Raw genomic sequence first — 27,869 nt, 5'->3', positions numbered from 1 at the left:
AGCTTCTCCACCTCCTTCAGACTTATAGCATTCCACACACCTTGTAGAATGTTGCCCACTCGTTGGTTATTCAGTCTTTCTATCACAGTCACCTCCCCACAGCAGTCTCCTTCCGAAGATCCGGCTGGGGAATTAATATGGAATCTTTAGCCACTAAAGAGACTGCGACACTTCTTGAAGTACAGGCCGCATGTCCTTTAGGTACTCATTATGTTTCTTTAATGCAGTGGTTTCCATTGCCCTCTGCATCCTCATGCTGTTAATCATTGCTGATTCTTCGCCTTTTTAGGGAGTTTTCAGCACTTTGTGGGTGAAAAGGTGCCCCTAACATGTGTTCACGTCTTTGACCTCTGTAAAAAGTTGCTAGCAGAACAGCGGCCACTTCTCATAGGGGTCGTGGTTTTCTATCAACGCTTCAGCTGTATACAATTATGCGCACCTTGCGGTTATTCACAGAGAGCAGACGCATGCAAGCAGATTGAAAGAGATTTTGTAGTGACCTGTCACGTTTGACCGTCGAAACTGAATGGCACACACATTTCTTTTTTAATTGTTACTGTTGTAAATTGCAGATCATCCTTTGTTCTCTGTCTAGGATCTCCTTCTACATCTACATCTGTAGTCCGAAAGTCACCTTACTGTGTATCATGGAGAGTACTTTGTATACCGATGTCACTTCCCCCTTTTCCTGTAACAGCAGCGTATGGCTCGCAGGAAGAACGATTGCTGGTAAGCCTCGACGCGTGCTCGAAACTCTCTAATTTTACCTTCGTGGTCTATTCGCGAGATATACGTATGAGGAAGCAATATCTTGGCTGACTCTTATAGGAATGTATCCACACGGAACTTCAAAAGTACACCATAACGTGATCCAGAATGCCTCTCTTGCATGCCCTGCCACTGGATTTGGCTGAGCATCTGCTTCGCGCGTTCGTGGTTACTAAATGAGCGTGTGAAAAAACGCACTGCTCTTCTTTCGATCTTCTCCAGTTTCTCTATCGGTCTTGCGTGGTACGGATTCCGTACTAACGAGCAATATTCAAGTACTGCTCAAACAAGTGTTTTATAACCTACTTCCATTGTTGGTGAACTACATTTCCTGAGGATCCTTCCAATGTATCTCATTCTGCCATCTACGTTACTACCGATTAATTCTATGTGGTCGTTCTACATCAAATCGCTCCTTAAGCATACTCGTACATATTTCGTGGAAGTAACTGCTTCCATTGACCGTTCTGCAGTTTTGTAGTCTTCTGTCTACGTAGTCGAAATACGTTACATTTGTTTATGTTGTGGGTCATTTTCCACTTCCTACACCAAGCGTCCATCTTCTGCAGGTGTTCCTGCATTTCGCTACAATTCTGTAGCGTCGTGACTTCTCTGTACACCATAGCATTATCTGCGAAAAGCCTCATGGAACTTTCGACGTTATCTATTAGGTTGCCTATAAGTATTGTGAAGGGTACTGGTCCTATAACACTCCCCTTGATGGTAAAAATGAGTATGATACACACTGACTCTGAGAGGTGAGAATTCAACTATGTCGACACTCTTTTTCAGGAAAGCTCCGAATAAGAATCTTCGGTAATATCGCTAACATCCTTGTGATACATATTACAATGTCGTTCCCAATAACATAACGGTATGTGAGTATTACGCTTGAATTTGTTTTGTGGTACCTGAAAATCAAACGCTGGAAGGCAGCGAAATTAGGAGTCAGAAAGCAGCAGATTTCTTCCGAAATTCACTATAGCGTTTCTAGAATCTAATGCAGAAGCCTGGTTGTCAACAGAATTTTTTGTGATCACGCCTCCACTTAATTTGCCGCTTTTTGTTTTGTTAAAGATCGACGAACTGGTTTATGTATTAAGGTGTATGCAATACATTTTATTTAGTCAGCACCATTTAGAAAATTATGGAGTCACTCCAGATGTGTGTGATAAGCGAGCTGTTGGATGTCGTGGAGCAACATTCATACGTTATCAGGCTTTCGCCTGTGGCAAGTGAGTAAACCATTACGCTCCAAGGTTCGAGTACTTATCTTCTTGTGCTTGAAAGCGAGTAAATGACGTAAGGTGTAGCTGGGAAGGGACCACATAAATTAGCCTCTTACTCATGTTACGCCACAGCTTTTCAGTAGTCGTCGTTTTATTCGTGATCGCTCATGACTTTCTTCTTAAACTCTCTTAGACTCGGAGCAGGGCTCGCAAATATTTCCAAGTGATTTCTTGCCGACAGAGAGGCAGCTGTTCTGGAACGGCTTTGTAAGCCGTAAATTCACCCACACTGTAAGTGGGTGTCGTGTTGCTCAGTACCAACATCGCACCGATAGACATGATGGAATCACAGGACAAAATCCTGCGTGGCCCTAGGATGGACCTGCCGCTGCCAGATGTCTCTCTGGGAAAATACGTTTTCAGCAACATGTTGAAACTTGGGGACAAGACCGCACAGGTAAGTGATTGCTGGAGCGATTCTCATTGTTTAACGACATAATTGTTCACGTCTAGTGCTGGGTATAGTCATCATGGTGGATACATTCCTGGTGTCTCTTCACTTGCCTTTCCCAATTATTATGCGAACTGTGGCTGCCTGCAGGTAGAAGAAACAGAGGAAGTCCTCAGCCGACTATTGCTTGATGTGTGTCACTCCGGGAATCTGGTGTCCGTGTACTAGTTGATGACACTCATGCGTTCGCACCTTGACCCATTCTTACTGTGCAATAAGCTCTCGCCTGTATCTCAGAGGGTGGGACGCGTCGGCAAAGTGCGGTTTTAGGCACCCTGTATCAGTCTGGTAGTCTCGTTAGCGAGATATCCAGTTATAGATGTGTGCTGCACAGAGACTGTGCACTGCCCTTCCAAATTATACAGGGCAAGCGTAAATGTCCTGAGTGTAAGTGGTTAAGCACAATAATGAGTGTTCTTTAGCCTCCTGATGATGCTGATATTAGCCAGTTTCTTATTCATACAATGTTGGTTAAAATTCCGCGTACGGACCAAAGTTACTGCCAGACACTTCTTTGAGTAATAATGCTCCTGGTTGGTAGCATTCCGTTTAACTAGTGACGTTCTTTCAGTTTCCTGGTTTCTCAAATTGAGATCACAAATTTGTGTTGTCTGATAGTAAGGATTTAGTTTGTTCTTCTTTTACAGGGTGTTTCAAAAATACTTTTACAAACTCTGGGGACAGGTTTCTCTCACCAAAAGAAAAAAAAAAAGTCATATAAACATATGCCAGTAAACTTTCGTTTTCGAGTTGTTGTTGAAAGCTGACGTCCAAAGGCTTTCCCGGTACAAACAAGCAACTTCACTTATCTATACGACTCATTGTATACTAGAAGGTGTTATGTTGCCATACGGACTGATTTACATTTGCCATTCATCTGTCTCCAACGTGCCCATTGTATATACGTACTATAGTGAGTTAACTGAGAATGCTCAGTTCAAACATGGTAGATATTCATGTCGTGACCTGGCAGACATGAATAAATACCGCGTTTGAAGGGAGCACTCTCAGTTAACTCACGACCTGTAGTACATGTATACAATAAGCACGTTGAAGACAGATGAATGGCGAATGTAAACAAGCCTGCCTGGCAACACAATGGACCCTACGCTGGACGGCTGTATCAGATGGCGTCTCCAGACCAAAGATAGCCGAGTCATCCAGCCTTTGGTGCCGTGTTTCGTCGCGTTGCCGACACGTAATATGTAGCTCCGCAGACTATGGAGATCACGTGTTGCTCGTACGACAAAGAAGAGCACGTTCTACGAGCTGGCGAAGAAGAGCCAGTTATCAGTGCAAGACAAGTGGCCGTGGCACGTGGTACATCTTCAAGTTTGACATGGAGGATACTTCACGAACAACTCACAGAACCGTATCACCTTCAACGTGTGCAGGGCCCTACGCCTGCCAATCACCCAGCACGAGAGAACTTCTACCTATAGTTTGTTGCACAAACCCTGACAAACCCTTGTTTGCCTCTTCAGCTTTGTTTACAGACGAGGCAAATTTGGGAGACACAGAATAACGAACAACAAACACATATGGAACGATCGCAGTCCTCATGCTACAGTACAGGCCAGACATTAGCATCAGTTTAAGATTGATGTGTGGGCTGGAATTGTAGGTGACTGCCTCTTAGGGCCATACGTTCTCACATCACGTCTTAGAGCTTCAATCTCCAGGTATTTTATGCAGAATTCCCTCCATAACTCAGTAGAAGAAAAATGTGATTTATACACGATGGAGTTCCAGCACATTTCGGTCTCAGTTTTCGAAATTCATCGAATGGTATCTACCATGACAGATGGATAGGTAAGAAGGATCAGTTCCGTGACCCTCACGTTTCGCCAACCACGGTCGTTTAGATTATTATGTGTGGGGGCGCCTTTAACAATTGCTCTATCGGTACGCCACGCGGACGCAGAAAATCTTCAAACGGTTCAGTGGCTCTGAACATTATGGGACTTAACATCTGAGGTCATCAGTCCCCTAGAACTTTGAACTACTTTAACCTAACCAACCTAAGGACATCACACACATCCATGCCCGAGGCAGGATTCGAACCTATGACCGTAGCGGTCGCGCTGTTCCAGACTGAGGAAAATCTTCGTCATGGATGCCTGTGAAACCTCTGGAAACTGTAAGGGAGTATTGAAAGGCTGCGACAATCCGTGATTCGATGAGTGAATGCGTGTTTGGAAGCAAGAGAAGAATATTTCGACCATTTATTAAGAGTTTACGTGTTCATGAGCTCCTTTTATTAATAACTCAAAAACGAAGGATTTTCGAGCATATGTTTACACGAATGTTTGTTCTTGTTTTCGTGTAAGAAACCTATTTCCAAATATTGTAAAAGTATTGTTGAGCACGATGTACAATAAAAGAGATCCAACGCTTTTGTCAGGCTTCTTTCAACGGAATAAAGTAACCAGACGGTCAGCATAAGAAAATTTGTAGTAGTATATAGCAGATGATGATCTGTTCTATTTACTTTGAAAGAGTGAAAGGCGACAAACTGTCCTATGAAAAACCCTTTTTGTGTCGCCTTTGGTCCTTTGGGTCTTTAAAGTCAACAAAATACCTCCGGTCTCTTCGCACTGGAGACATAAGTAATGACTGTGGTCTTCGAGCAAACCTTCTGGATGGTGACTGTCGAACCATTGATCGATTAAAGGTTCCTTGATTATGTTCTCACTTGTTGGTGTCAGTCGAGGCAGTAAATGATGACTGGTTGAATATAAGATAAACTTTTCAAGAAAATTTGTGGAAGATATGCACGGTCACTTTCTAAATACAGTATAGGTCGTTCTAGACTTCATTTGACGATGGTTCGTTTCGACAAATAAACTTCAGGTCTGAAACTTCCTGGCAGATTAAAACTGTGTGCCGGACCGAGACTCGAACTCGAGACCTTTGACTTTCGCGGGCAAGTGCTCTACCGACTGAGCTACCCAAGCACGACTCACGACCCGTCCTCACAGCTTCAATTCTGCCAGTACCTCGTCCCCTACCTTCCAAAATTCACAGAAGCTCTTCTGCGAACTTTTTGGAAGGTAGGGGACGAGGTACTGGCAGAATTGAAGCTGTGAGGACGGGTCGTGAGTCGCACTTGGGTAGCTCAGTCGGTAGAGCACTTGCCCGCGAAAGGCAAAGGTCTCGAGTGCGAGTCTCGGTCTGGCACACAGTTTTAATCGGCCAGGAAGTTTCATATCAGCGCACACTCCGCTGCAAAGTGAAAATCTCATTCTGGAAACTTCAGGTCTGTTTATATCAGTTCTGCAAGTAAAAATTCACTAACATTACCATAAATTATAGTGTGTCAAATCAAGGACTCAAAACCAAGTCATTGATCCGACATAGCACGATTTGATATGAGTTCTTCATGTCTTTCTCCGTAGACGACAGCCTGATTACGTATACACGGTACTGATAACACTCTGCCTCTCGACTTTACTTCTTGTTGTTTTCATACTCTCTATACTGATAAGAGTGTACATTTTGAGATTAAAATGTACGTTTGCTTGGCACGTAGCGAGACATCACTCGTCGAAGATCTTATTACATCATATTGTTGCTTGTGCATAACAATCCAGATGAGAAACTTCCTGGCAGATTAAAACTGTATGCCAGACCGTGACACGAACCTGCGAATTTCGTCTTTTGCTAGCAAGTTTTCTACAGACATACATTTTTTCTTCTTTTCTCTACGGTATTTTGCTCGTTATTGTTCTCATCCTTTGGTGTAGGTAGGACGTCACACAGCACACCCTCAAGTTGATAGTTGAATAATTCACTTAGCTATTTTTTATTTTTTATTTATTTTTTGTTACAAAGGGCAGTCAGCGCACTGACCGACTGAGCTACCGAAGCTTGGCTCACTACCCGCCCTTACGGCTCAACTTTCGGCAGTAGCTCGTCTCCTACCTTCCAAACTTCACAGAATTTCTGCTGCATACCTCGCTGGACTAGCACCCCTGGAAGAAAGGATACTGCAGAGACGTGGCTTAGGGGATTCACGGCTCTCGCGCTACAATAATCAGCGTCATAGCCGACGCGAAATGTCAGTAAAAGTATGATGATATAAAAGTATCTTCTAGCCGTCCTTACAGCTGGTGATAAGGAGCAGCTCGATGACCAGAGACAGAGGTCAACAAACTCATGAAACGCAGTAAGTTGTCTCATTTGCTTCTCCATCTGTGATGCATAAGTCACCGCATGGAGTGTGGTAGGACGCACATGGGTTACTGTGTCCATTCTACCCTCTTCGAATGCAATATCGGATGATGCACAGAATCATCATGTAACCTAGAACGTAGTTAATTTTGCCGTAACTATCCGTGAGCCGCATGCAGAAAAGAGTTTTACATTTCTTGATTCATTATGAAATTTTAAAAGTAAGCTTTTACATTGTGCACAGCGTCCCTCCTCCAGTGTCTCCCACCAGAGACATTTGAGCATTCCTCAGACCCTCGTTCTCTGGCCTGTCACAGCCGTGACGAATCACCCAGCTCTTTGTTGAATTCTCTGTCTCGTCCGCTATCCAACTTGCAGGGGACGAGGCATCTAACGTTGACGTAGAAGCGGATGGGAAATGCGACCTCACGAGAGACAGCTCCCGCGTCACGTGGGACCATTTGAAACTGTAGCGGCTGTATCTCGTTCGCAAACCGTACAGTTTGCTTACAATAATGGACTCGCGAAAAATACTTACGTTAGTTCTATTACAACGCGTACTTCGTACCCTTTCCATGTGCCAGCCATGTTTCTTGTCTGTAGTACACAGCCGCGTGGGGTAGCCGTGCAGTCCCAGGCGTCTTGTCGTGTCTCGCGCGGCTCACCCCGTCGGAAGTTCGAGTCCTCCCTCGGGCATGGTAGTGTGTGACATCCTTAGCATAATCTTAGTTTCAGTTAGATTAAGTAGTGCGTAAGACTAGGGACCGATGACCTCAGCAGTTTGATCCCGTACTCCTTACCACAAATTTCCAAATTTGTAGTACACGTAAATAAAAACTTCACTGTCCTTGAACATGTTATAACACAAAAAGGAAGGTTCCATGTAGGCGGTATGGACATCAGCTCATAAAACCTGACGAAACCGGGCGAACTCACTCCTAAGAGAGAACGCACTTATATTTACATAACACAGAATATGGCAGAAAGTCCTAGAAACTTTTTAGATAACGTAATGATTAAAAAAGAAATTAGTATACAGTAAAATGCAAAGCCACACACATTGTTTGGTAATTCAGGGGCTCTACCAGCAGTGCTACGCTGAATTTCGACAACAGAAGACTGTGTATTTTGTGTAGTGATATTCCGAAGGCTTTAATCGTGGTTGTATTATGAACTGGGATTTAATTATAATAAATTCTACGAAGAACGACTAGTCTTCAATATGCAGTTTCCTTAAAATGGCGTACTTACATAATACGCGAGCTATAATACGAAAATAACTAAATAACACAGGCTGTCCCACTCGAAAGAGGCTCCTCACACATGTGTAGCAATTTCGCTGATATTTCACCATGTAATCTGTGACATTTGCCGCGGCAACACTGCGCTCTGCAACACCGTTTGACGCAACAGTGTGTTTCTGCGCATCATTGTGGCTGGAGGTCAGTGTTTAGTGTTAAGTGAAAGTGTATCGCTACTCTGTTGAATAGCTCGAGTTTCTTGTGAAACAATATTCGATTACTGGTTTCATTAAGACATGTCAGCGAATGTGTTCTGAACGGTTTGGTGGCCACCATATACCGTCTAAATGCCGTATACAGAAGTTAATGAACAAGTTCGACAGCAGTGGAACTGTGCTGGAGCTTCACAGTGGGGGACAGCCACCATTATCGGAAGAAAAAGTGACTAACGTCAAACAACGATTGTTGACTTCTACTGCAAAGTCTGTTCGACGTTTAACTCAGGAATGTGGAATATCACGGAGCACATGTTGCAGAACGGCGAAGAAAGCAGACATGTATCCACACAGGTTTACAGTTGTTCAGGAAGTGAACGCCAATGACAAAGACAAACGCATTGCATTTTGTCATTGGTTTCAGAAATTTATTGCTCAGAGGCCGTGAATATTGCAGTACACGTGGTTCAGTGATGAGGCGTGGTTCCACCACTCCGGCTATGTAAACTCTCAGAATACACGTTTGTAGTGTCATGAAAATTCACATGCACTGGCCGAGCAACCCCTGCATTCACAGAAGATTGGATTGTTCTGTGCACTATCATATCGTCGCATCATCGGACCAATTTTTTTCAAGTCTACTGTGTCAAGTGCAGGTAACATCGAAATATTTCGGGAATTTGTGAGCCAGTTGGACGATGAAGAACTTACACTCGGCTGGTACCAACAGGATGACACAACATATCACAGGTCTCGAGTGACCATGGCTAAAGTCGAATCATTTTTCCACGGTAGAGTGATTTCGAAAGAACTGTGGCCCCCAAGGTCACCTGATTTAATACCACCTGATTGGAGTGGCCTAAAAGGCAAGATCTACAGGAACAAACCGCACAACTTGAAAGATTTACGAGAGATCATCATCAGTGAAATCCAGCCAGTGACACCTGATGTACTGGCAGAAACATTGGAGAATCTGCCGCGTCGTGTGCAAGGGTGTATACAAGACGAGAGCGGTCACTCCCCACATCTTTCGTGTCTCACTTTTAATTCCCCGTGAGCAAGTTACGAAATGTTCATATTTTTCATTTACTGATAGTTATGCAAAATCTTGATGTGTAATTTAAGCAAATGTTTGTTTGTGGGGTCTCTCTCGAGTGGGGCATCCTGTATGTCTAATATATTACGAAAATACAAGACATCGTATGTATAACGACGCAGTTTTGAAAGGTCCTCAATGTACTGAAGCTTAGAGACAGTATATGTTCGTAGGATGTAAGTTAATATGAAACACATCAAACGAAAAATACAATACTGCATCTTTCAAGCTCTATTTCTAGCGTAGAGAGTGATCTTGCCTCTCATTAGTTTAACATTTGGTAACACATTGCCAAAATATTGCAGAACTTATTTTGTGATTTAAACGAGGCAATGGCTCCTCAGTGTGAAATAACAGGAACTGTCATCACAAAAATCGTAAAGTTCCATGTCGTTAGCTGACTCGTCCCACTTGAAGACGGCTCGTAGAACTACATACTGACTCATCTGTCGAGCGGTCTATGGCGCTGCAGTCACGGACTGTGCGGCTGGTCCCGGCGGAGGTTCGAGTGCTCCTCGGGCATGGGTGTGTGTGTTTGTCCTTAGGATAATGTAGGTTAAGTAGTGTGTAAGCTTAGGGACTGATGACCTTAGCAGTCAAGTCCCATAAGATTTCACACACATTTGAACATTTTTTTGACTCATCTATTCAAAATGGCTCTTAGCACTATGCGACTTAACTTCTGAGGTCATCAGTCGCCTAGAACTTAGGACTAATTAAACCTAACTAACCTTAGGACATAACACTCATCCATGCCCGAGGCAGGATTCTAACCTGCGACCGTAGCGGTCGCCCTGTTCCAGACTGTAGCGCCTAGAACCGCACGGCCACTCCGGCCGGCGACTCATCTGTAATAAGCAGGGAGCGTGTGGGAAACAAAAATTTCAGTGTTCCAGTCACAATGAGATAAATAAACTAAAATAAGCAGCTTACCCCAGAAATAACTTGTTGCACCACGAGCCGTTTATTTATTCATCATCTTCTCGATTATTTTGGAAGGATATGATGACAGCATGTTTCAGCTTGACAGCTTAGCCGACAACAAGACTGAGCACTGCGACCCATAAAATAATCGCAAAGAAATAAAATAATAAAAATGTAGCTGTAAAACTGCTACTGAATCAAGTTTGCTTTCGTACTGGCATTATTTTGCTTTTCGCTTCAGCGCCAGTACCTTATGCCATACTTCGGATTGTGGAGTTGTCATTTGTTTTTATACTGGCAGTCTGTCTTTCTTCACTACGCAGCCACCCCTTAAACATCGTGAGAGCCATCTGTCTGCAAATCGTGTAAGGATCGTCCTACATTTTTTCATAATGTGTTTTTAAAGCCGAGATACGAAATAACGGCGATCTTCGTGTGCAATGGTGTGCGACTCACGTTGTTTTTGTGTTGTTTGGGGGAAGAGACCAAACTGCGAGGTCATCGGTCTCATCGGATTAGGGAAGGAAGTCGGCGGTGCCCTTTCAAAGGAACCATCCCGGCATTTGCCTGGAGCGATTTGGGGAAATCACGGAAAACCTAAATCAGGATGGCCAGACGCGGGATCGAAGCGTCGTCCTCCCGAATGCGAGTCCAGCGTGCTAACCACTGCGCCACCTCGCTCGGTGCGACTCACGTAATCACTACACCAAGGCCAAAAAGCAGGTGTGTTGATAAGACACATACAAGAGATTGAATAAGAATAAATCAAAACAAGTATGATACCTTCAACTGGGGATCCATTATTCTATAGCGTACTAAGAAGATGACAGTTCTGTGTGTAGCCTCAAGGCAATTTTTGACAAATTTGGTGTGGATGGCGGTTTACTTTCTGTAATTTTGTCTTACGAACAAGCAGATATTAACATTATGAGGATATAAATGACACGTATGCTTCCGTCTTTCTTGGTTTCGATGCAGTTATGAAGAATTAACAGTAACTGACCAATGAGGGAATTAACTGTGGCATATGCTGTAAAGAATACAGTGACTGTCGCTGTAAAACTGCAACGATTGTAGTCATTGATCTATGCGAGCATTGGGAACCGAGGGAGGTGGAGTGGTGTTTAAAATTCTTAGCTCGAATTCGACAGAAGCTGTTTCAGGTGTCCTGATTTAAGTTTTCCTTGGTTTACCCAAATACTTGATGGGATGGTGCATTAATCAGGCAGTGGTAGCCTCCTCACCTACACTTTTCCAAATGAGCTATGCTCCATAGCTAATCATCACTACGTCAGAGAAACGTTAATCTCTAACCTAGCTTAACAGATAGCAGATGGATTATGAAAGAGACCTTCGAAGAAAGATTCCAACAATATCTAGACTTTTTTTTTTTTAGGTCATCAGTCTACTGACTGGTTTGATGCGACCCGCCACGAATTCCTTTCCTGTGCTAACCTCTTCATCTCAGAGTAGCACTTGCAACCTACGTCCTTAATTATTTGCTTGACGTATTCCAATCTCTGTCTTCCTCTACAGTTTTTGCCCACTACAGCTCCCTCTAGTACCATGGAAGTCATTCCCTCATGTCTTAGCAGATATCCTATCAACCTGTCCCTTCTCCTTATCAGTGTTTTCCACATATTCCTTTCCTCTCCGATTCTGTGTAGAACCTCCTCATTCCTTACCTTATCAGTCCACCGAATTTTCAACATTCGTCTATAGCACCACATCTCAAATGCTTCGATTCTCTTCTGTTCCGGTTTTCCCACAGACCATGTTTCACTACCATACAATGCTGCGCTCCAGACGTATATCCTCAGATATTTCTTCCTCAAATTAAGGCCGGTATTTGATATTAGTAGACTTCTCTTGGCCAGAAATGCCTTTTTTGCCTTAGCGAGTCTGCTTTTGATGTCCTCCTTCATTGGTTATTTTACTGCCTAGGTAGCAGAATTCCTTAACTTCATTGACTTCGCGACCGTCAATCCTGATGTTAAGTGGAATTCCCGTTGCACTCTTAATGTTACCACCGTTGCTTTTAATGTCACCAAAGGTTGTTTTGACTTTCCTGTATGCTGAGTCTGTCCTTCCGACAAACATATCTTTTTCGATGTCTTCACATTTTTCCTGCAGCCATTTCGTCTTAGCTTCCCTGCACTTCCTATTTATTTCATTCCTCAGCGACTTGTATTTCTGTATTCCTGATTTTCCCGGAACATGTTTGTACTTCCTCCTTTCATCAATCAACTGAAGTATTTCTTCTGTTACCCATGGTTTCTTGGCAGCTACCTTCTTTGTACCTATGTTTTCCTTCCCAGCTTCTGTGATGGACCTTTTTAGAGATGTCCATTCCTCTTCAACTGTACTGCCTACTGCGCTATTCCTTATTGCTGTATCTATAGCGTTAGAGAACTTCAAACGTATCTCATCATTCCTTAGTACTTCCGCATCCCACTTCTTTGCGTATTGATTCTTCCTGACTAATGTCTTGAACTTCAGCCTACTCTTCATCACTACTATATTGTGATCTGAGTCTATATCTGTTCCTGGGTACGCCTTACAATCCAGTATCTGATTTCGGAATCTCTGTCTGACCTTGATGTAATCTAATTGAAATCTTCCCGTATCTCCCGGCCTTTTCCAAGTATACCTCCTCCTCTCGTGATTCTTGAACAGGGTATTCGCTATTACTAGCTGAAACTTGTTACAGAACTCAATTAGTCTTTCTCCTCTTTCATTCCTTGTCCCAAGCCCATATTCTCCTGTAACCTTTTTTTCTACTCCTTCCCCTACAACTGCATTCCAGTCGCCCATGACTATTAGATTTTCGTCCCCCTTTACGTACTGCATTACCCTTTCAATATCCGCATACACTTTCTCTATCTGTTCATCTTCAGCTTGCGACGTCGGCATGTATACCTGAACTAACGTTGTCGGTGTTGGTCTGCTGTCGATTCTGATTAGAACAACCCGGTCACTGAAATGTTCACAGTAACACACCCTCTGCCCTACTTTCCTATTCATAAGGAATCCTACACCTGTTGTACCATTTTCTGCTGCTGTTGATATTACCCGATACTCATCTGACCAGAAATCCTCGTCTTCCTTCCACTTCACTTCACTGACCCCCTACTGTATCTAGATTGAGCCTTTGCACTTCCCTTTTCAGATTTTCTAGTTTCCCTACCACGTTCGAGCTTCTGACATTCCATGCCCCGACTCGTAGAACGTTATCCTTTCGTTGATTATTCAATCTTTTTCTCATGGTAACCTCCCCCTTGGCAGTCCCCTCCCGGAGATCCGAATGGGGGACTATTCCGGAATCTTTTGCCAATGGAGAGATCATCATGACACTTCTTCAATTACAGGTACATCCTGTGGATACACGTTACGTGTCTTTAATGCAGTGGTTTCCATTGCCTTCTGTATCCTCATGTCGTTGATCATTGCTGATTCTTCCGCCTTTAGGGGCAATTTCCCATCCCTAGGACAAGAGAGTGCCCTGAACCTCTATCCGCTCCTCCGCCCTCTTTGAGAAGGCCGTTGGCAGAATGAGGCTGACTTCTCATGCCGAAAGTCTTCGGCCGCCAATGCTGATTATTTATCAAAATTTAGGCAGTGGCGGGGATCGAACCCGGGACCGAAGACGCTACCCCTAGACCACGGGTAACACCCCAATATCTAAATAAGATACTTGTAAAAATAAAAGAAATTAAGGTAAATTTCTTGTTCCTATTAGACCGTTCCCTTAAAAGAATTCAAGCATCCACTCTTTCGACGCTGCATCCAGAAACAGAACGGAAAGAGACCCAAGTACGTGGACACAGAAACGTGTTACCTGCCACGCTTTATGCAGTGACTAATATTGTGTCGATGAACAACAGCGACCAAAAGTTCAGCGTGCTACTGAAAAGAGGAAGTTGGACGTGTGAATGTTGAGATAACTGCATAGGAAAGAATTACTTCCTGCTTCGAGTAAGTATGTGAGGCAAAGACAACGAATAAAAATCACTGGACACACAATGAACCATGTCCCCCGACTGGTACGAACAGAATGTAGTCTCTCGGCGGTTCACGACGCAACGATGCTATTTATACCCTGTTTCGCGAGGCAGAATCCGCGGACGATGGAAGCACTGTCTGAACCGCGATTTAACATACCACAAGATGTAGCTTCAATGTTTTTTATGAAACTTTTGTCTTACATGAAATGATGTTCTAGACCTAAGACAAAACACGATCGACTAAGAGAAATCACTCTGCAACTGGATCGATATGCGGACCCACCTGCACAGGAAATATAATACGGTATACAAGACAATTGTCTGCAGAAATGGCGGATGCCACTAAAGAGGTTGTTCCCGGAAAAATGGTGTATCGGAGACTCAAGAAAAGTTGTTTGCATGCTCTGCGTCCAGCAGGGTGTATTCCATTCACGGCCGTGTAGACGTTCTCGACCAGTCATTTAGATCGAGGCTAGGTTCTGAACGAATAGAGGGAGCCCTTTTTACTTTGCAGAACGGCTCTCGCTGCACGTTCCCCTGGGTGAAATGTGTTAGCAAGCACAATCAAAGGAACGCCAAGAAAGAATGTCCTGGTATGGAGAAAATCATGCTGGGTGGGTGAACGAAACTTTACGTCTCCATTGACGTTAGAATACCATTGGTCCTCACAGGTAAAGAGTTGAGGTACACGCCTGACTTTTTGTGCATCCTAGTTGCTCCAAACTTCCCCTGCATGAAAAGTAGTGGCTGCCGGCTTGTAGTTGCTGTGATACATCAGTTTTATGTAATGTGATGTGCGCAAATAGACGAAGGGTCAGATATTGTTTTACTGCATAGTTATTCGAGCAGTTCCTGCGTATTATTCAAATGGTTCAAATGGCTCTGAGCACTATGGGACTCGACTGCTGCGGTCATAAGTCCCCTAGAACTTATAACTACTTAAACCTAACTAACCTAAGGACATCACACACATCCATGCCCGAGGCAGGATTCGAACCTGCGACCGTAGCGATCGTTGCGTATTATTCATCGGTCTGGGCCTTTACCATGTTGGATAACGAAACAGAAAAGATTCTAAGAAGAGCTGCATCATTCGTCATGGATTTGTTTAGTCCTCATGAGAGAGTCACAGGAAAGGTCAACCAGCGGCAGTAAGGGACCTTAGAAGTAAGGCTCTGCATCGCGGATAGGTTATTCTCGAAATTACAAGTGCCTATGTTCCGAAATTTTTCTAACATATATCTCGCCTAAGAGAAATCATAGTTTATATAGAGACAGCGACAACCTTTCTTCCTGAGCAGCCTTCGGTAACTGAACAAGGAAGAGGGCAGGGAATGATAGATGTACAGTAAGTGCCCTCCTCAAAAAGTAGCTTCCTTCATACACCGCCGGGTGCCTTTTGGAGTACAGATGTACGTATGAATTTCTAATTTATCCAAAATTTTTGATGAAACATGGAGGACATAAGAAATATGTCTGTTAGTACCTGGTGGTTGCAATTAAAGTGCAGCTCCTCACAAAGGTTCAGTGTGTGTTGTAATTACCATATCCCAGTGAAACTTGGTGGATATTCTAATGCGTTAATGTGGAACCCATTTATGAAGAAAGAAGATAGTTCCAGTTTTGACCACAAGGTGCAAATCTGGTGCTGTGAATGCAAGAAATGTTTCCATATGTAATGGATTAGGAACGTGGCGTGGTGAGGAAAGGGCAGACAAGTGAGAAAGGCATAATTTTCATTTTATTATTAACCGCAGCTTACACAATTTGTTCAATATGAGCACCGGAGACGTCCACGAGACGCTGAATCCATAATACGTAGTGATCAACAGTTGCTCGGTTCTAGGCGCTCCAGTCCGGAGCCGCACTGCTGCTACGGTCGCAGGTTCGAATCCTGCCTCGGGCGTGGATGTGTGTGATGTCCTTAGGTTAGTTAGGTTTAATTAGTTCTAAGTTCTAGGGGACTGGTGACCACAGCAGTTGAGTCCCGTAGTGCTCAGAGCCATTTGAACCATTTGAACAGCTGCTCGCAGCAAGTCCGGTGCAATCCGAGCAACGCTTTCCTGTATACTGACCATCCTGCATATCGAAGGTTTCCTTGGGAAACGCTTTCATTTAGATATCCCCAAAGCCAAAAGTAACGTGATTCAGATCAGGTGATCTTGCAGGCAAACCGCTGGAGATAACATGTTCGTGGAAGGCTGCACTCAGTAGATCTTTCACAGGGTGAGCGATACGAGGTGTTGCTGCATTTTACGTGAAAGCGGTGGTTTCCACGCAATTGCGCTTTTCTAAAGCAGGAATTACATTCTGTACAAGAAGGTCTCAGTAACGTACAGACGACACGGTACACCAACAGGCCCTCTGCATATATTATCTTCAAACAAGAACCGAGAAAAAAGGTTCTTGTGAATTCACACCACATAGTCACATAGTGCGAGCGAAATTGCTCTTCGTGCCCCAACACGCTGGTTAACAGTAACCCAAATTCGGCAGTTCTGTGTCTTCACTGTCACTCCACAAAATACTGCCCAGACCCATATCATAAAATTCAATCCGTGTCAGAACCCGAAGGGCAAATTCAGACGGTGCTGCCGATCATGGGGTTTCAGTTCCTTTGCCGTCTCGATCTTGTACGTGTATCAGTGTAACAGAAACCACAAAACTTTCCGTACTGTGGACCATGGGACGGATAATTCTTATGATCCTGTTCGAGCACTAGCACTACTCGCGCTACGTGCTGCATGGTCAGTTACAACAACAGCAAGCTCGGCAATAACTTCCACCGTGGTACGTCGCCTTCCTCTTCCAGGTGCTACACCATTGGTGTTTCCGAATTTCATTATCGTCTTCTTTAAACAATTTGAATACAACGGGCCTATCATCAGGCCTCTCAGGCGGCGACACTCTCTCAGTACGGAACTGTAATAACAGCCGTTTGCATAAAACAGTTTCACTTACAGGACATGACGTCTCTTCTTGACAGCCACACAATTCACTCACGTTATCGCTTTTCAAATGACAGCGTCGATGTCATACCATTGCAACGTTCCCTTAGAAAAATTATGAATGACAGTGCTGGTAAATTTCTACGTTATTTGATTTTCAAACAGCTGAGCAAAACTGAACGTACTCAGACATTTCTCTCGGATTAACTTATTCTGATCATCACTAAACTGACACACAATATTTTTAGCGAAACGTAATCTATCAATAATCCCTACAAAAGAATGGCCCTGACTAACAACAAGTCCGCAGCTCGTGGTCGTGCGGTAGCGTTCTCGCTTCCCGCGCCCGGGTTCCCGGGTTCGATTCCCGGCGGGGTCAGGGATTTTCTCTGCCTCGTGATGACTGGGTGTTGCGTGATGTCCTTAGGTTAGTTAGGTTTAAGTAGTTCAAAGTTCTAGGGGACTGATGAACATAGCTGTTGAGTCCCATAGTGCTCAGAGCCATTTGACTAACAATAACCTATACCTTTCATGAATCACTTACCTCACAAAAATCTTCGTTACTCGAACTACTGCAATACAGCGAGCGCCAATACTGCCAGCTAAATAAAAGATTCTAACTACTGAAGGCACTAACTACTGATAGGCATAGTTAGCAAATGAAAGATTTTGATAGAGTACAAACAATGTATTTACCTTAATAGCGTTCAAAAGTTATTTTATATATAATTTCCTTTTTTCTGACAGACACAAGTCCAGACCGTCCGCTCAAAACTCTGGCATCTCTCTCCCCACATCCACCACTGCTGGCGGCTCACCTCCAGCTGCACAATACTACGCTCTGTTTACATCCAACTGCCCAACACTACGCAAGCGAATATCCCAACAATGAACCCAAGCAGCCACAGACTGCACACAACGCAGTCAGCCATTTTCATACAGAGCACTACGTGGCGTTACCAACATAAAAACCTAAGCAGCCTACTTACACCATCATACAAACGGTGCACAGCTCCACAGTTAGAACTAATTTTTTTTTTCCAGCGTGAATCAGTTTTGCATTAACGCATTGACATATCTGCCAAGTTTCGTTGCCATATGATAATTACAGTCTGAAATGGACGTCCGTGAGTTGTTGTTGTTGTGGTCTTCAGTCCTGAGACTGGTTTGATGCAGCTCTCCATGCCATACAGTAAAGCTGCATGCCCTCGGGAAAAATTACGGCTGTAGTTTCCCCTTGCTTTCAGCCGTTCGCAGTACCAGCACAGCAAGGCCGTTTTGGTTATTGTTACAAGGCCAGATCAGTCAATCATCCAGACTGTTGCCCCTGCAACTACTGAAAAGGCTGCTGCCCCTCTTCAGGAACCACACGTTTGTCTGGCCTCTCAACAGATACCCCTCCGTTGTGGTTGCACCTACGGTACGGCTATCTGTATCGCTGAGGCACGCAAGCCTCCCCACCAACGGCAAGGTCCATGGTTCATGGGGGGGGGGGGGAGGGGGGGGGGTGGGGGGGTGGGGGGGGGTAGCTGCACTCTAATTATAATCACCCGGTGCCAAAAACAGTATTTAATTTGAGAAAAAATTCAAAAAATTACGTCCATTTGCTCATCACTGTATGGAAGTGAATCATGGACCTTAGGAAAGATAATCTAAACGTCTCATATGTAGTTCTATAGATGAATGCCGAAAAATAGATCGATACGACAAGAAATGAACATCTCCCCAAAATAGGCGAGGAACGGTTGATGTGTAAAACACTGGCGACATGGAGGTACGGGATGATAGGAGGTATGTTATGACATTCGGGGATAACTACCGTGGTCCTGGAGGCAGCCGTAGTGCAACATTCCTTTCGTCTGTTATTCGCAGCTTCTGTGGTAATATTCCTACTCGCTGCTGTGATCGCATCCACACATAGGCGCATTGCGCGACTTACTGCTGCTTACGTGCAATCGGAAACATTCATTGGCGGACTCGGATTAACAGTCAGCAGTACTAGGCTAGTATATGCCCGCCCGGTTGGCCGTGCGGTCTGACGCACGGCTTTCCGGGCGGGAAGGAGCGCCGGTCCTGGGCACGAAGCCGCCCGGCGGATTTCTGTCGAGGTCTGGTGAGCCGGCCAGTCCGTGGAATGGTTTTCCATCTGCTCGGCAAATGCGGGCTGGTTCCCCTTATTTCGCCTCAGCTACACTATGTCGGCGATTGCTGCGCAAACAAGTTCTCACGTACGCATACACCACCATTACTCTACCACGCAAACACAGGGGTTACACTCGTCTGGTGTGACACGTTCCCTGGGGGGTCCACCGGGGGCCGAACCGCACAATAACTCTCGGTTCAATGTGGGGCGGCAGAGGGGTGAAGTGGACTGCGGTAGTCGTCGTGGGGTTGCGGACCACTGCAGCTGTGGCGGGGACGGAGCTAGTATACCTGCGACCGTAGCGGTCACGCGGTTCGAGACTGTAGCGTCTAGAACAGCACGGCCACCCCGGCCGGCGAGCAGAGAGCGCGAGAAATGAATAATGGAAAACGGGCCTCGGTGTGTGTTAATTATGGAGAGGATGGAAAGAATTGGGAAAGAGGAAGCTGAAAGGAAGAGGAGCAGGCTTGTGGCTGTTACATGTTCCTGTAAAACGTCCCACTACCGTTGATGTAGTTGAACATGTCGATTCTGTGAAGAAAATGGCTCTGAGCACTATGGGACTTAACAGCTGAGGTCATCAGTCCCCTAGAACGTGACATACATCCATGCTCGAGGCAGGATTCGAACCTGCGACCGTAGCGGTCGCGCGGTTTGAGACTGAAGCGCCTAGAACCGCTCGCCACACCCGCCGGCGATTCTGTGAAGAATAGAACACATTGTTCTAGTTGTTTAGACGATTTTTAGTGAAATAATTAAATGCAGATGATGTCATAATACTCGTTCCTCAGAATGTATGTGATGCACAGAGTAATGACATTGCTGAAGTTAAGGAAACTAATGTAGAAGTACCAACCCCAACATCCAGTGGAATCGTGGAGTCTCGGTGTGGGCATTACTGGAGTAACTAACTGCTGGGACAGCAACATAGATGATGTAAGTGCAGTACTATTTGCCCCATTGGGTGGTTACGTTAATGGCAGAGAGCTTGCGCCAGACGCAGAATGAGGTACATACACCGGTGATTTTTGCGTCGTGTGGAGTGGAACTGCGGATAATTTTGTTCTTTTAGATACTACGGGGGAATAACAAAATGTTGATGATAGTTGTGTCGCAGCTATTGTAGCATAAATGGTAGGGGGCACATAAATTTTTCAGAAGCAGGATGAACAGAGGAAAACAAAGAGGAGACGAGTTCGTAAAGTGGATGATCACGTCGACAGGGCTGAATCTGTTCTAGAAGGGGAGAGTAACAGTAGCAGGAAACTAGGCTACAGTGATGGGCCGAGTCTTCTCCGTGCAGGAGGCAGTGCAGCGTTGCTATGTAGCCAATGAGAAAAAGTAAGAAGTAGTGAAACAATCACCGTAGTTCGTTGCATTAGCATTTGCAGGGGTTACACTCGTCTAGTGTGAGACATATCAGACATGTAAGGCGATTGCGAGACGAGGATATCCGAGCACAGAAGTGAACTGCACCGCGCAGTGTTAACCATGTAAAAAGTAGGTCGATGTCATCACACCAGGGCAAGTCTCTTATTATGGATGACGTGTCTAGGTATTGGGTTTCAGAGAAACAAACGTGCGCCAGAGGCATGTAAATGAGTCTGAATCTTGAGGTAGAGGCACTTCTCGTCACTGGAGACCAGCAGCACCACTACGATGCCGAAGTTAGCTCTGGACAACAAGACGACTGGACACTGCCAGTAGCAGGCTAGGGTTCGAGACCAGGCTGCAGCTGCCACCAGCACTAAGTCCTTCACGGGGCTTGGTGCCCCAGCTCCGAAGACCTGCCGTCTGTGGCTGCTACCACTGATGCTGAGACTCGCACCTCTGCAGAAGCCGCCGTCCGATTTTTGCCAGAGGGCAGTCAGTTGAACCCAGCGCACAGCCACGTGCTGCCGTGCAGACGAGTGTAAAGTGAAGGATCACCAGGGCTCCACGCGGCCAAGGGAAGTAGCGCCACTGACGTGAACGGCTGTGACACCAAAAGGTCGCCGGGCTACCATCAGCAAAGGAGGGCGCCGCCTCAGCATCCAGGGTGGACACCGCCGTTCGTGCGTGAGCCCGGCCAAGAAGAACAGACGGAGGCGTGCTTGTCTCGCTGAGCCACAACACGTCATGTATTGAAGTTAAATGAAATCAGTCTTTACTGTCAACAGTGTTTCTATTGGGCCCTCCAGACAACCAGTACCACCTCACACCAGTCTCACTCTTCAATACATATATCGATTTTCTCTTAACATACTTCTACACCTCCCGCCATCTCTCCACATTCAGATGTCTTCTTGTGCATTTAACCTGTTATTAAGTTATTTTACATTAGTGGCATTTTACATTAATATCACACAAAAGTAGAACAAGAAGTACAATTCCATTATAAGTAAGCTGGTCCGTGTGGCCGAGCGGTTCTAGGCGCTACAGTCTGGAACCGCGCGACCGCTACGGTCGCAGGTTCGAATCCTGCCTCGGGCATGGATCTGTCTGATGTCCTTAGGTTAGTTAGCTTTAAGTAGTTCTAAGTTCTAGGGGACTGATGACCTCAGATGTTAAGTGCCATAGTGCTCAGAGCCATTTGAACCATTTGAACTTTTCAGTATTGCGCGTCTAGCCAAACCTGTAATAGAAGTTAAATATATTTTCTTGTTTCATTTTTTAATGATAGCCTTCACTTTTTGTACGCTGCAGTTTTCCTTCTAAAATTACTCTTGAAAAGTAATTTTGTTTTTCAAAAGTGAAAAAATGTTCCAAGGTACAATATGGTCATGTATTTAGGAACAAGTATTATAACGAATTTAAAATGGTTGCGATCGAGGAAATGTTTAAACAAAAAAAATGGCTCTGAGCACTATGGGACTTAACATCTATGGTCATCAGTCCCCTAGAACTTAGAACTACTTAAACCTAACTAACCTAAGGACAGCACACAACACCCAGTCATCACGAGGCATACAAAATCCCTGTCCCCGCCGGGAATCAAACCCGGGAACCCGGGCGTGGGGAGCGAGAACGCTACCGCACGACCACGAGCTGCGGACAATGTTTAAACACTGATGTGATAATGTACCGGAGCAGACAAAAATAAGGAAATACTAAAAACACGTTACCATGACGAATACATAGTAGGAAACACGTGGGCATTTTAAACATCTTCCAGTCGTCTCGGAGTGCATAAATAGAATCCTATTTCTCCTGCCATAAATGGTAACGAGCGGTTCTAGGCGCTTCAGTCCGCAACCGCGTTGCTGCTACTGTCGCAAGTTCGAATCCTACCTCGGGCATGGACGTGTGTGATGTCCTTAGGTTAGTTAGGTTTCATTAGTTCTAAGTTCTAGGGGACTGATGACATCAGCAGTTAAGTCCCATAGTGCTCATATTCATTTGAACCATTATAAGTTCATACATTCAAATGTCCTTATTAAATTTTAGCAATTGTATTTAAAGAACCAATATAAGTGTGAATCAACTAAACATTAAAAGCGTATATTATTAACAGAGCCAATGGTACCATTGAACCGATGTTAATTATGCGTACCGAAAAAAATTCCGTCACAGTTGCTTAAAAATTGAGTCTCGAGGTTTCTACATTTTGTAGCTCTATTGTAGAGCGAATGTAGTCATTGAATACTAGTGCTACGTAGAATCACGTGAATTGGAGAAGTGTTCAATCACTAGGTAAAAAAAAAAGGAGACGAAAATGAGAGTTGCAGTCGATTTTATAAGATGTATGCTCTTGAACTTGAGTTTGCCTGTACTTGCTTGTGTGCAGGTGTACCCCGGGGAGCAGGATCTGCGGCTGTCGTTCAGGGAGTTGTCGAGGCGCGCGGCCTGCGTGGCCGAGGAGCTGCGCATGCGCGGCGTGGGCCCCGGGGACGTGGTGGCGCTCGGCTGCCGCGTCGTGCCGCAGTTCGCACCGCTCCTCATAGGCACCCTCCTGAGGAACGCCGTGCCGGCGCCCTTCAACCCAGACCTCGACCGGGGTATGTCTTCGCTCTTCTTACTGACAACAGCATCGCCTAAGTGGAAAGTACGGCCAGACTTCTACTCTGGCGCCTCAGCCGGTTAAGCGGCTGGTCGACAGGTGGCACTCTCATATGATATTCGATTTATTGGTAACGATTGATAATCGTGTCTTACTAGAGCACCATACCGTATCTTATAGCATAAGCTACCCGTGGTCTAGGGGTAGCGCCTTTGATTCATAATCAAAATGTCTTCGGTCCTGGGTTCGATCCACGCCACTGCCTAAATTTTGATAAATAATCAACATTGGCGGCCGAAGACTTCCGGCATAAGAAGTCAGCCTCATTCTGCCAACGGCCTTGTCAAAGAGGGCGGAGGAGCGGATAGTAGTTCAGGGCACTCTCTTGTCCTAGGGGTGGGAAATTGCCCCTAAAGGCGGAAGAATCAGTAATGATCAACGACATGAGGATGCAGAAGGCAATGGAAACCACTGCATTAAAGACACGTAACGTGTATCCACAGGACATGTGGCCTGTAATTGAAGAAGTGTCATGATGATCTCTCCATTGGCAAAAGATTCCGGAATAGTCCCCCATTCGTATCTCCGGGAGGGGACTGCCAAGGGGGAGGTTACCATGAGAAAAAGATAGAATAATCAACGAAACGATAACGTTCTACGAGTCGGGGCGTGGAATGTCAGAAGCTTGAACGTGGTAGGGAAACTAGAAAATCTGAAAAGGGAAATGCAAAGGCTCAATCTAGATATAGTAGGGGTCAGTGAAGTGAAGTGGAAGGAAGACAAGGATTTCTGGTCAGATGAGTATCGGGTAATATCAACAGCAGCAGAAAATGGTATAAAAGGTGTAGGATTCGTTATGAATAGGAAGGTAGGGCAGAGGGTATGTTACTGTAAACAGTTCAGTGACCGGGTTGTTCTAATCAGAATCGACAGCAGACCAACACCGACAACGATAGTTCAGGTATACATGCCGACGTCGCAAGCTGAAGATGAACAGATAGAGAAAATGTATGAGGATATTGAAAGGGTAATGCAGTACGTAAAGGGGGACGAAAATCTAATAGTCATGGACGACTAGTAATAGCGAATCCCCTGTTCAAGAATCACAAGAGGAGGAGGTATACTTGGAAAAGGCCGGGAGATACGGGAAGATTTCAATTAGATTACATCATGGTCAGACAGAGATTCCGAAATCAGATACTGGATTGTAAGGCGTACCCAGGAACAGATATAGACTCAGATCACAATATAGTAGTGATGAAGAGTAGGCTGAAGTTCAAGACATTAGTCAGGAAGAATCAATACGCAGAGAAGTGGGATACGGAGTACTAAGGAATGACGAGATACGTTTGAAGTTCTCTAACGCTATAGATACAGCAATAAGGAATAGCGCAGTAGGCAGTACAGTTGAAGAGGAATGGACATCTCTAAAAAGGGCCATCACAGAAGTTGGGAAGGAAAACATGGGTACAAAGAAGGTAGCTGCGAAGAAACCATGGGTAACAGAGGAAATACTTCAGTTGATTGATGAAAGGAGGAAGTACAAACACGTTCCAGGAAAATCAGGAATACAGAAATACAAGCCGCTGAGGAATGAAATAAATAGGAAGTGCAAGGAAGCTACCACGAAATGGCTGCAGGAAAAATGTGAAGACATCGAAAAAGATATGATCGGCGGAAGGACAGACTCAGCACACAGGAAAGTCAAAACAACCTTTGGTGACATTAAAAGCAACGGTGGTAACATTAAGAGTGTAACGGGAATTCCACTGTTAAATGCAGAGGAGAGAGAGCAGATAGGTGGAAAGAATACGTTGAAAGCCTCTATGAGGGTGAAGATTTCTTTGATGTGATAGAAGAAGAAACAGGAGTCGATTTAGAAGAGATAGGGGATCCAGTATTAGAATCGGAATTTAAAAGAGCTTTGGAGGACTTACGGTCAAATAAGGCAGAAGGGATAGATAACATTCCATCAGAATTTCTAAAATCATTGGGGGAAGTGGCAACAAAACGACTATTCACGCTGGTGTGTAGAATATATGAGTCTGGCGATATACCATCTGACTTTCGGAAAAGCATCATCCACACAATTCCGAAGACGGCAAGAGCTGACAAGTGCGAGAATTATCGCACAATCAGCTTAACAGCTCATACATCGAAGCTGCTTACAAGAATAATATACAGAAGAATGGAAAAGAAAATTGAGAATGCGCTAGGTGACGATCAGTTTGGCTTTAGGAAAAGTAAAGGGATGAGAGAGGCAATTCTGACGTTACGGCTAATAATGGAAGCAAGGCTAAAGAAAAATCAAGACACTTTCATAGGATTTGTCGACCTGGAAAAAGCGTTCTACAATATAAAATGGTGCAAGCTGTTCGAGATTCTGAAAAAAGTTGGGGTAAGCTATAGGGAGGGACGGGTCATATACAATATGTACAACAACCAAGAGGGAAGAATAAGAGTGGACGATCAAGAACGAAGTGCTCGTATTAAGAAGGGAGTAAGACAAGGCTGTAGCCTCTCGCCCCTACTCTTCAATCTGTACATCGAGGAAGCAATGATGGGAATAAAAGAAAGGTTCAGGAGCGGAATAAAAATACAAGGTGAAAGGATATCAATGATACGATTCGCTGATGACATTGCTATCCTGAGTGAAAGTGAAGAAGAATTAAATGATCTGCTGAACGGAATGAACAGTCTAATGAGTACACAGTATTGTTTGAGAGTAAATCGGAGAAAGACGAAGGTAATGAGAAGTAGTAGAAATGAGAACAGCGAGAAACTTAACATCAGGATTGATGGTCACGAAGTCAATGAAGTTAAGGAATTCTGCTACCTAGGCAGTAAAATAACCAATGACGGACGGAGCAAGGAGGACATCAAAAGCAGACTCGCTATGGCAAAAAAGGCATTTCTGGCCAAGAGAAGTCTACTAATATCAAATAGCGTCCTTAATTTGAGGAAGAAGTTTCTGAGGATGTAAAAAAAAAAAAAGTTTCCTTCTTCCCTACGAGTTCCCATCGTTAAAAATTATTATATCGTCCATAATTGCCTCTCCTGGTTCGTTCTTACTGGAGCGGCCTTCAAATGACTTGACAATGGACAACAGTGGACGCAGTGATACGTGGAATAAAAACATTTCCATTGTCACAACATACCGTAAATCTGAAATGTGAACTTACAGACACATTTCTTGGTCAGTTTGTTGTAATTCATCATAGTGTCGAAGTATAAAACTACACTGCAAAATTTGAATTAAATGAGTTATGCTAATACAAATGAAGGAAGACATTTTAATTTCCATAAGGTATGTCGGAGAGAAAAAGATTAACTCATGGCTGGAAAGGCAAGCTACAAATTTTCCCATTGGCCTAAAACGGGGAAATATCCCGAAATTGATAATGGTTCAAATGTTCAAATGTGTGTGAAATCTTATGGGACTTAACTGCTAAGGTCATCAGTCCCTAAGCTTACACACTACTTAACCTAAATTATCCTAAGGATAAACACACACAACCATGCCCGATGGAGGACTCGAACCTCCGCCGGGACCAGCCGCACAGTCCACGACTGCAGCGCCTTACCCCGCACGCCTAGTCCCGCGCGGCATTGATAATGGTGTAACTGCTTATGTCAATAAACTTCGGAATGGTGGTTGTGCTGTGTCTTATGAAATGTTTCAGCCTGCGAGATAGGTGCCACGCTCACCATTGACATAAAGGATTTTAAAGCAAGCATTGGTTGGGTGGTTCGTGTTATGAGACGTCAAAATCTCAGTCTACGAAGGAGAACATCTTCGTACCAGCGTTCACCTCTAGACTACACGGATATGATAAAAGAGTTCCATCGTTACGTAATATGTACAAGTACGACAGCAATATGACTATTTGCTCTCCCAGGTTGGTAACGCTGACTGGACGCCAGTGTTTCCTGATATGCTACATAACACTCTCGTTGTTCCAACTGGCTCAAAAAGTGTCTTGTGAAGCCGACTCGAGCGGAGAAACTAAGAATACGACGATGTGCGAGTGGATAATCCGTATAAGAGAGAATTAGTGTCGATATTGTTAAGAGTTTCAAAAGAACTGGAATTTCTTGTGCCATTGACGGTTCCGAGTAGGACACGTGGAATAGTGAAAGTGGAGATGTGTTGTCTGAGCCTGAAAATAGTGATGATAGTAACAAAAGCAGGCTGCAGAATACTGAGAGAAACGAAACAATAAATCAATGCTTCTCCGCTCTTTATTGTTAGCTAATGAAACCGTGGTATGAACCCAGTCCCTTTCTGCTAATTAAAAGTAAATACCGGTACGTAGGTACCACTTTTTTCTCAAATTACCGTAAAATAACTTTTACCTACCTAATACACATAGTTTCCCTTCGTAGAAGCATCACTCTACTACGCCCGTAATTCTCTCCCCAGTGTTTACAAGAAAAATTTTCGAGGAAAAAAGAGGGAAATTATGCGATAAAATACGGTATGTTACATCTTAATAGAACGTATGTATTACTGAAATTTGGCGCTGTTACTCGTAGGTCTTCTTCTTCTTCAACCACTCCAGGTTTAGATCTAGAGCCTGTTCCGGCCTCACCATCTCTTCCACGGTCTTCCTACATTTCTCTTGCCACATGGCTTAT

General features: G+C 44.4%; 1 protein-coding gene across 1 annotated transcript in view; it reads left to right on the top strand.

Moving 5' to 3' along the window:
• Positions 1–2,373: 2,373 nt before the first annotated feature.
• The window catches only part of LOC124594236 (luciferin 4-monooxygenase-like), a 99,287-nt gene continuing 73,791 nt past the window's right edge, over positions 2,374–27,869 (top strand). The window contains exons 1-2 of the mRNA XM_047132601.1: positions 2,374–2,454; positions 23,019–23,229. Of these exons, the coding sequence (XP_046988557.1) occupies positions 2,374–2,454; positions 23,019–23,229 (292 nt within the window). The remainder of the gene's footprint in view (positions 2,455–23,018; positions 23,230–27,869) is intronic.

Source organism: Schistocerca americana, chromosome 2, assembly GCF_021461395.2.
Source record: "Schistocerca americana isolate TAMUIC-IGC-003095 chromosome 2, iqSchAmer2.1, whole genome shotgun sequence".
Classification (NCBI taxonomy): Eukaryota; Metazoa; Arthropoda; class Insecta; order Orthoptera; family Acrididae; genus Schistocerca; species Schistocerca americana.
The sequence above is the reverse complement of the archived record's forward strand: the minus strand, read 5'-3'. Positions and strand labels throughout refer to the sequence as shown.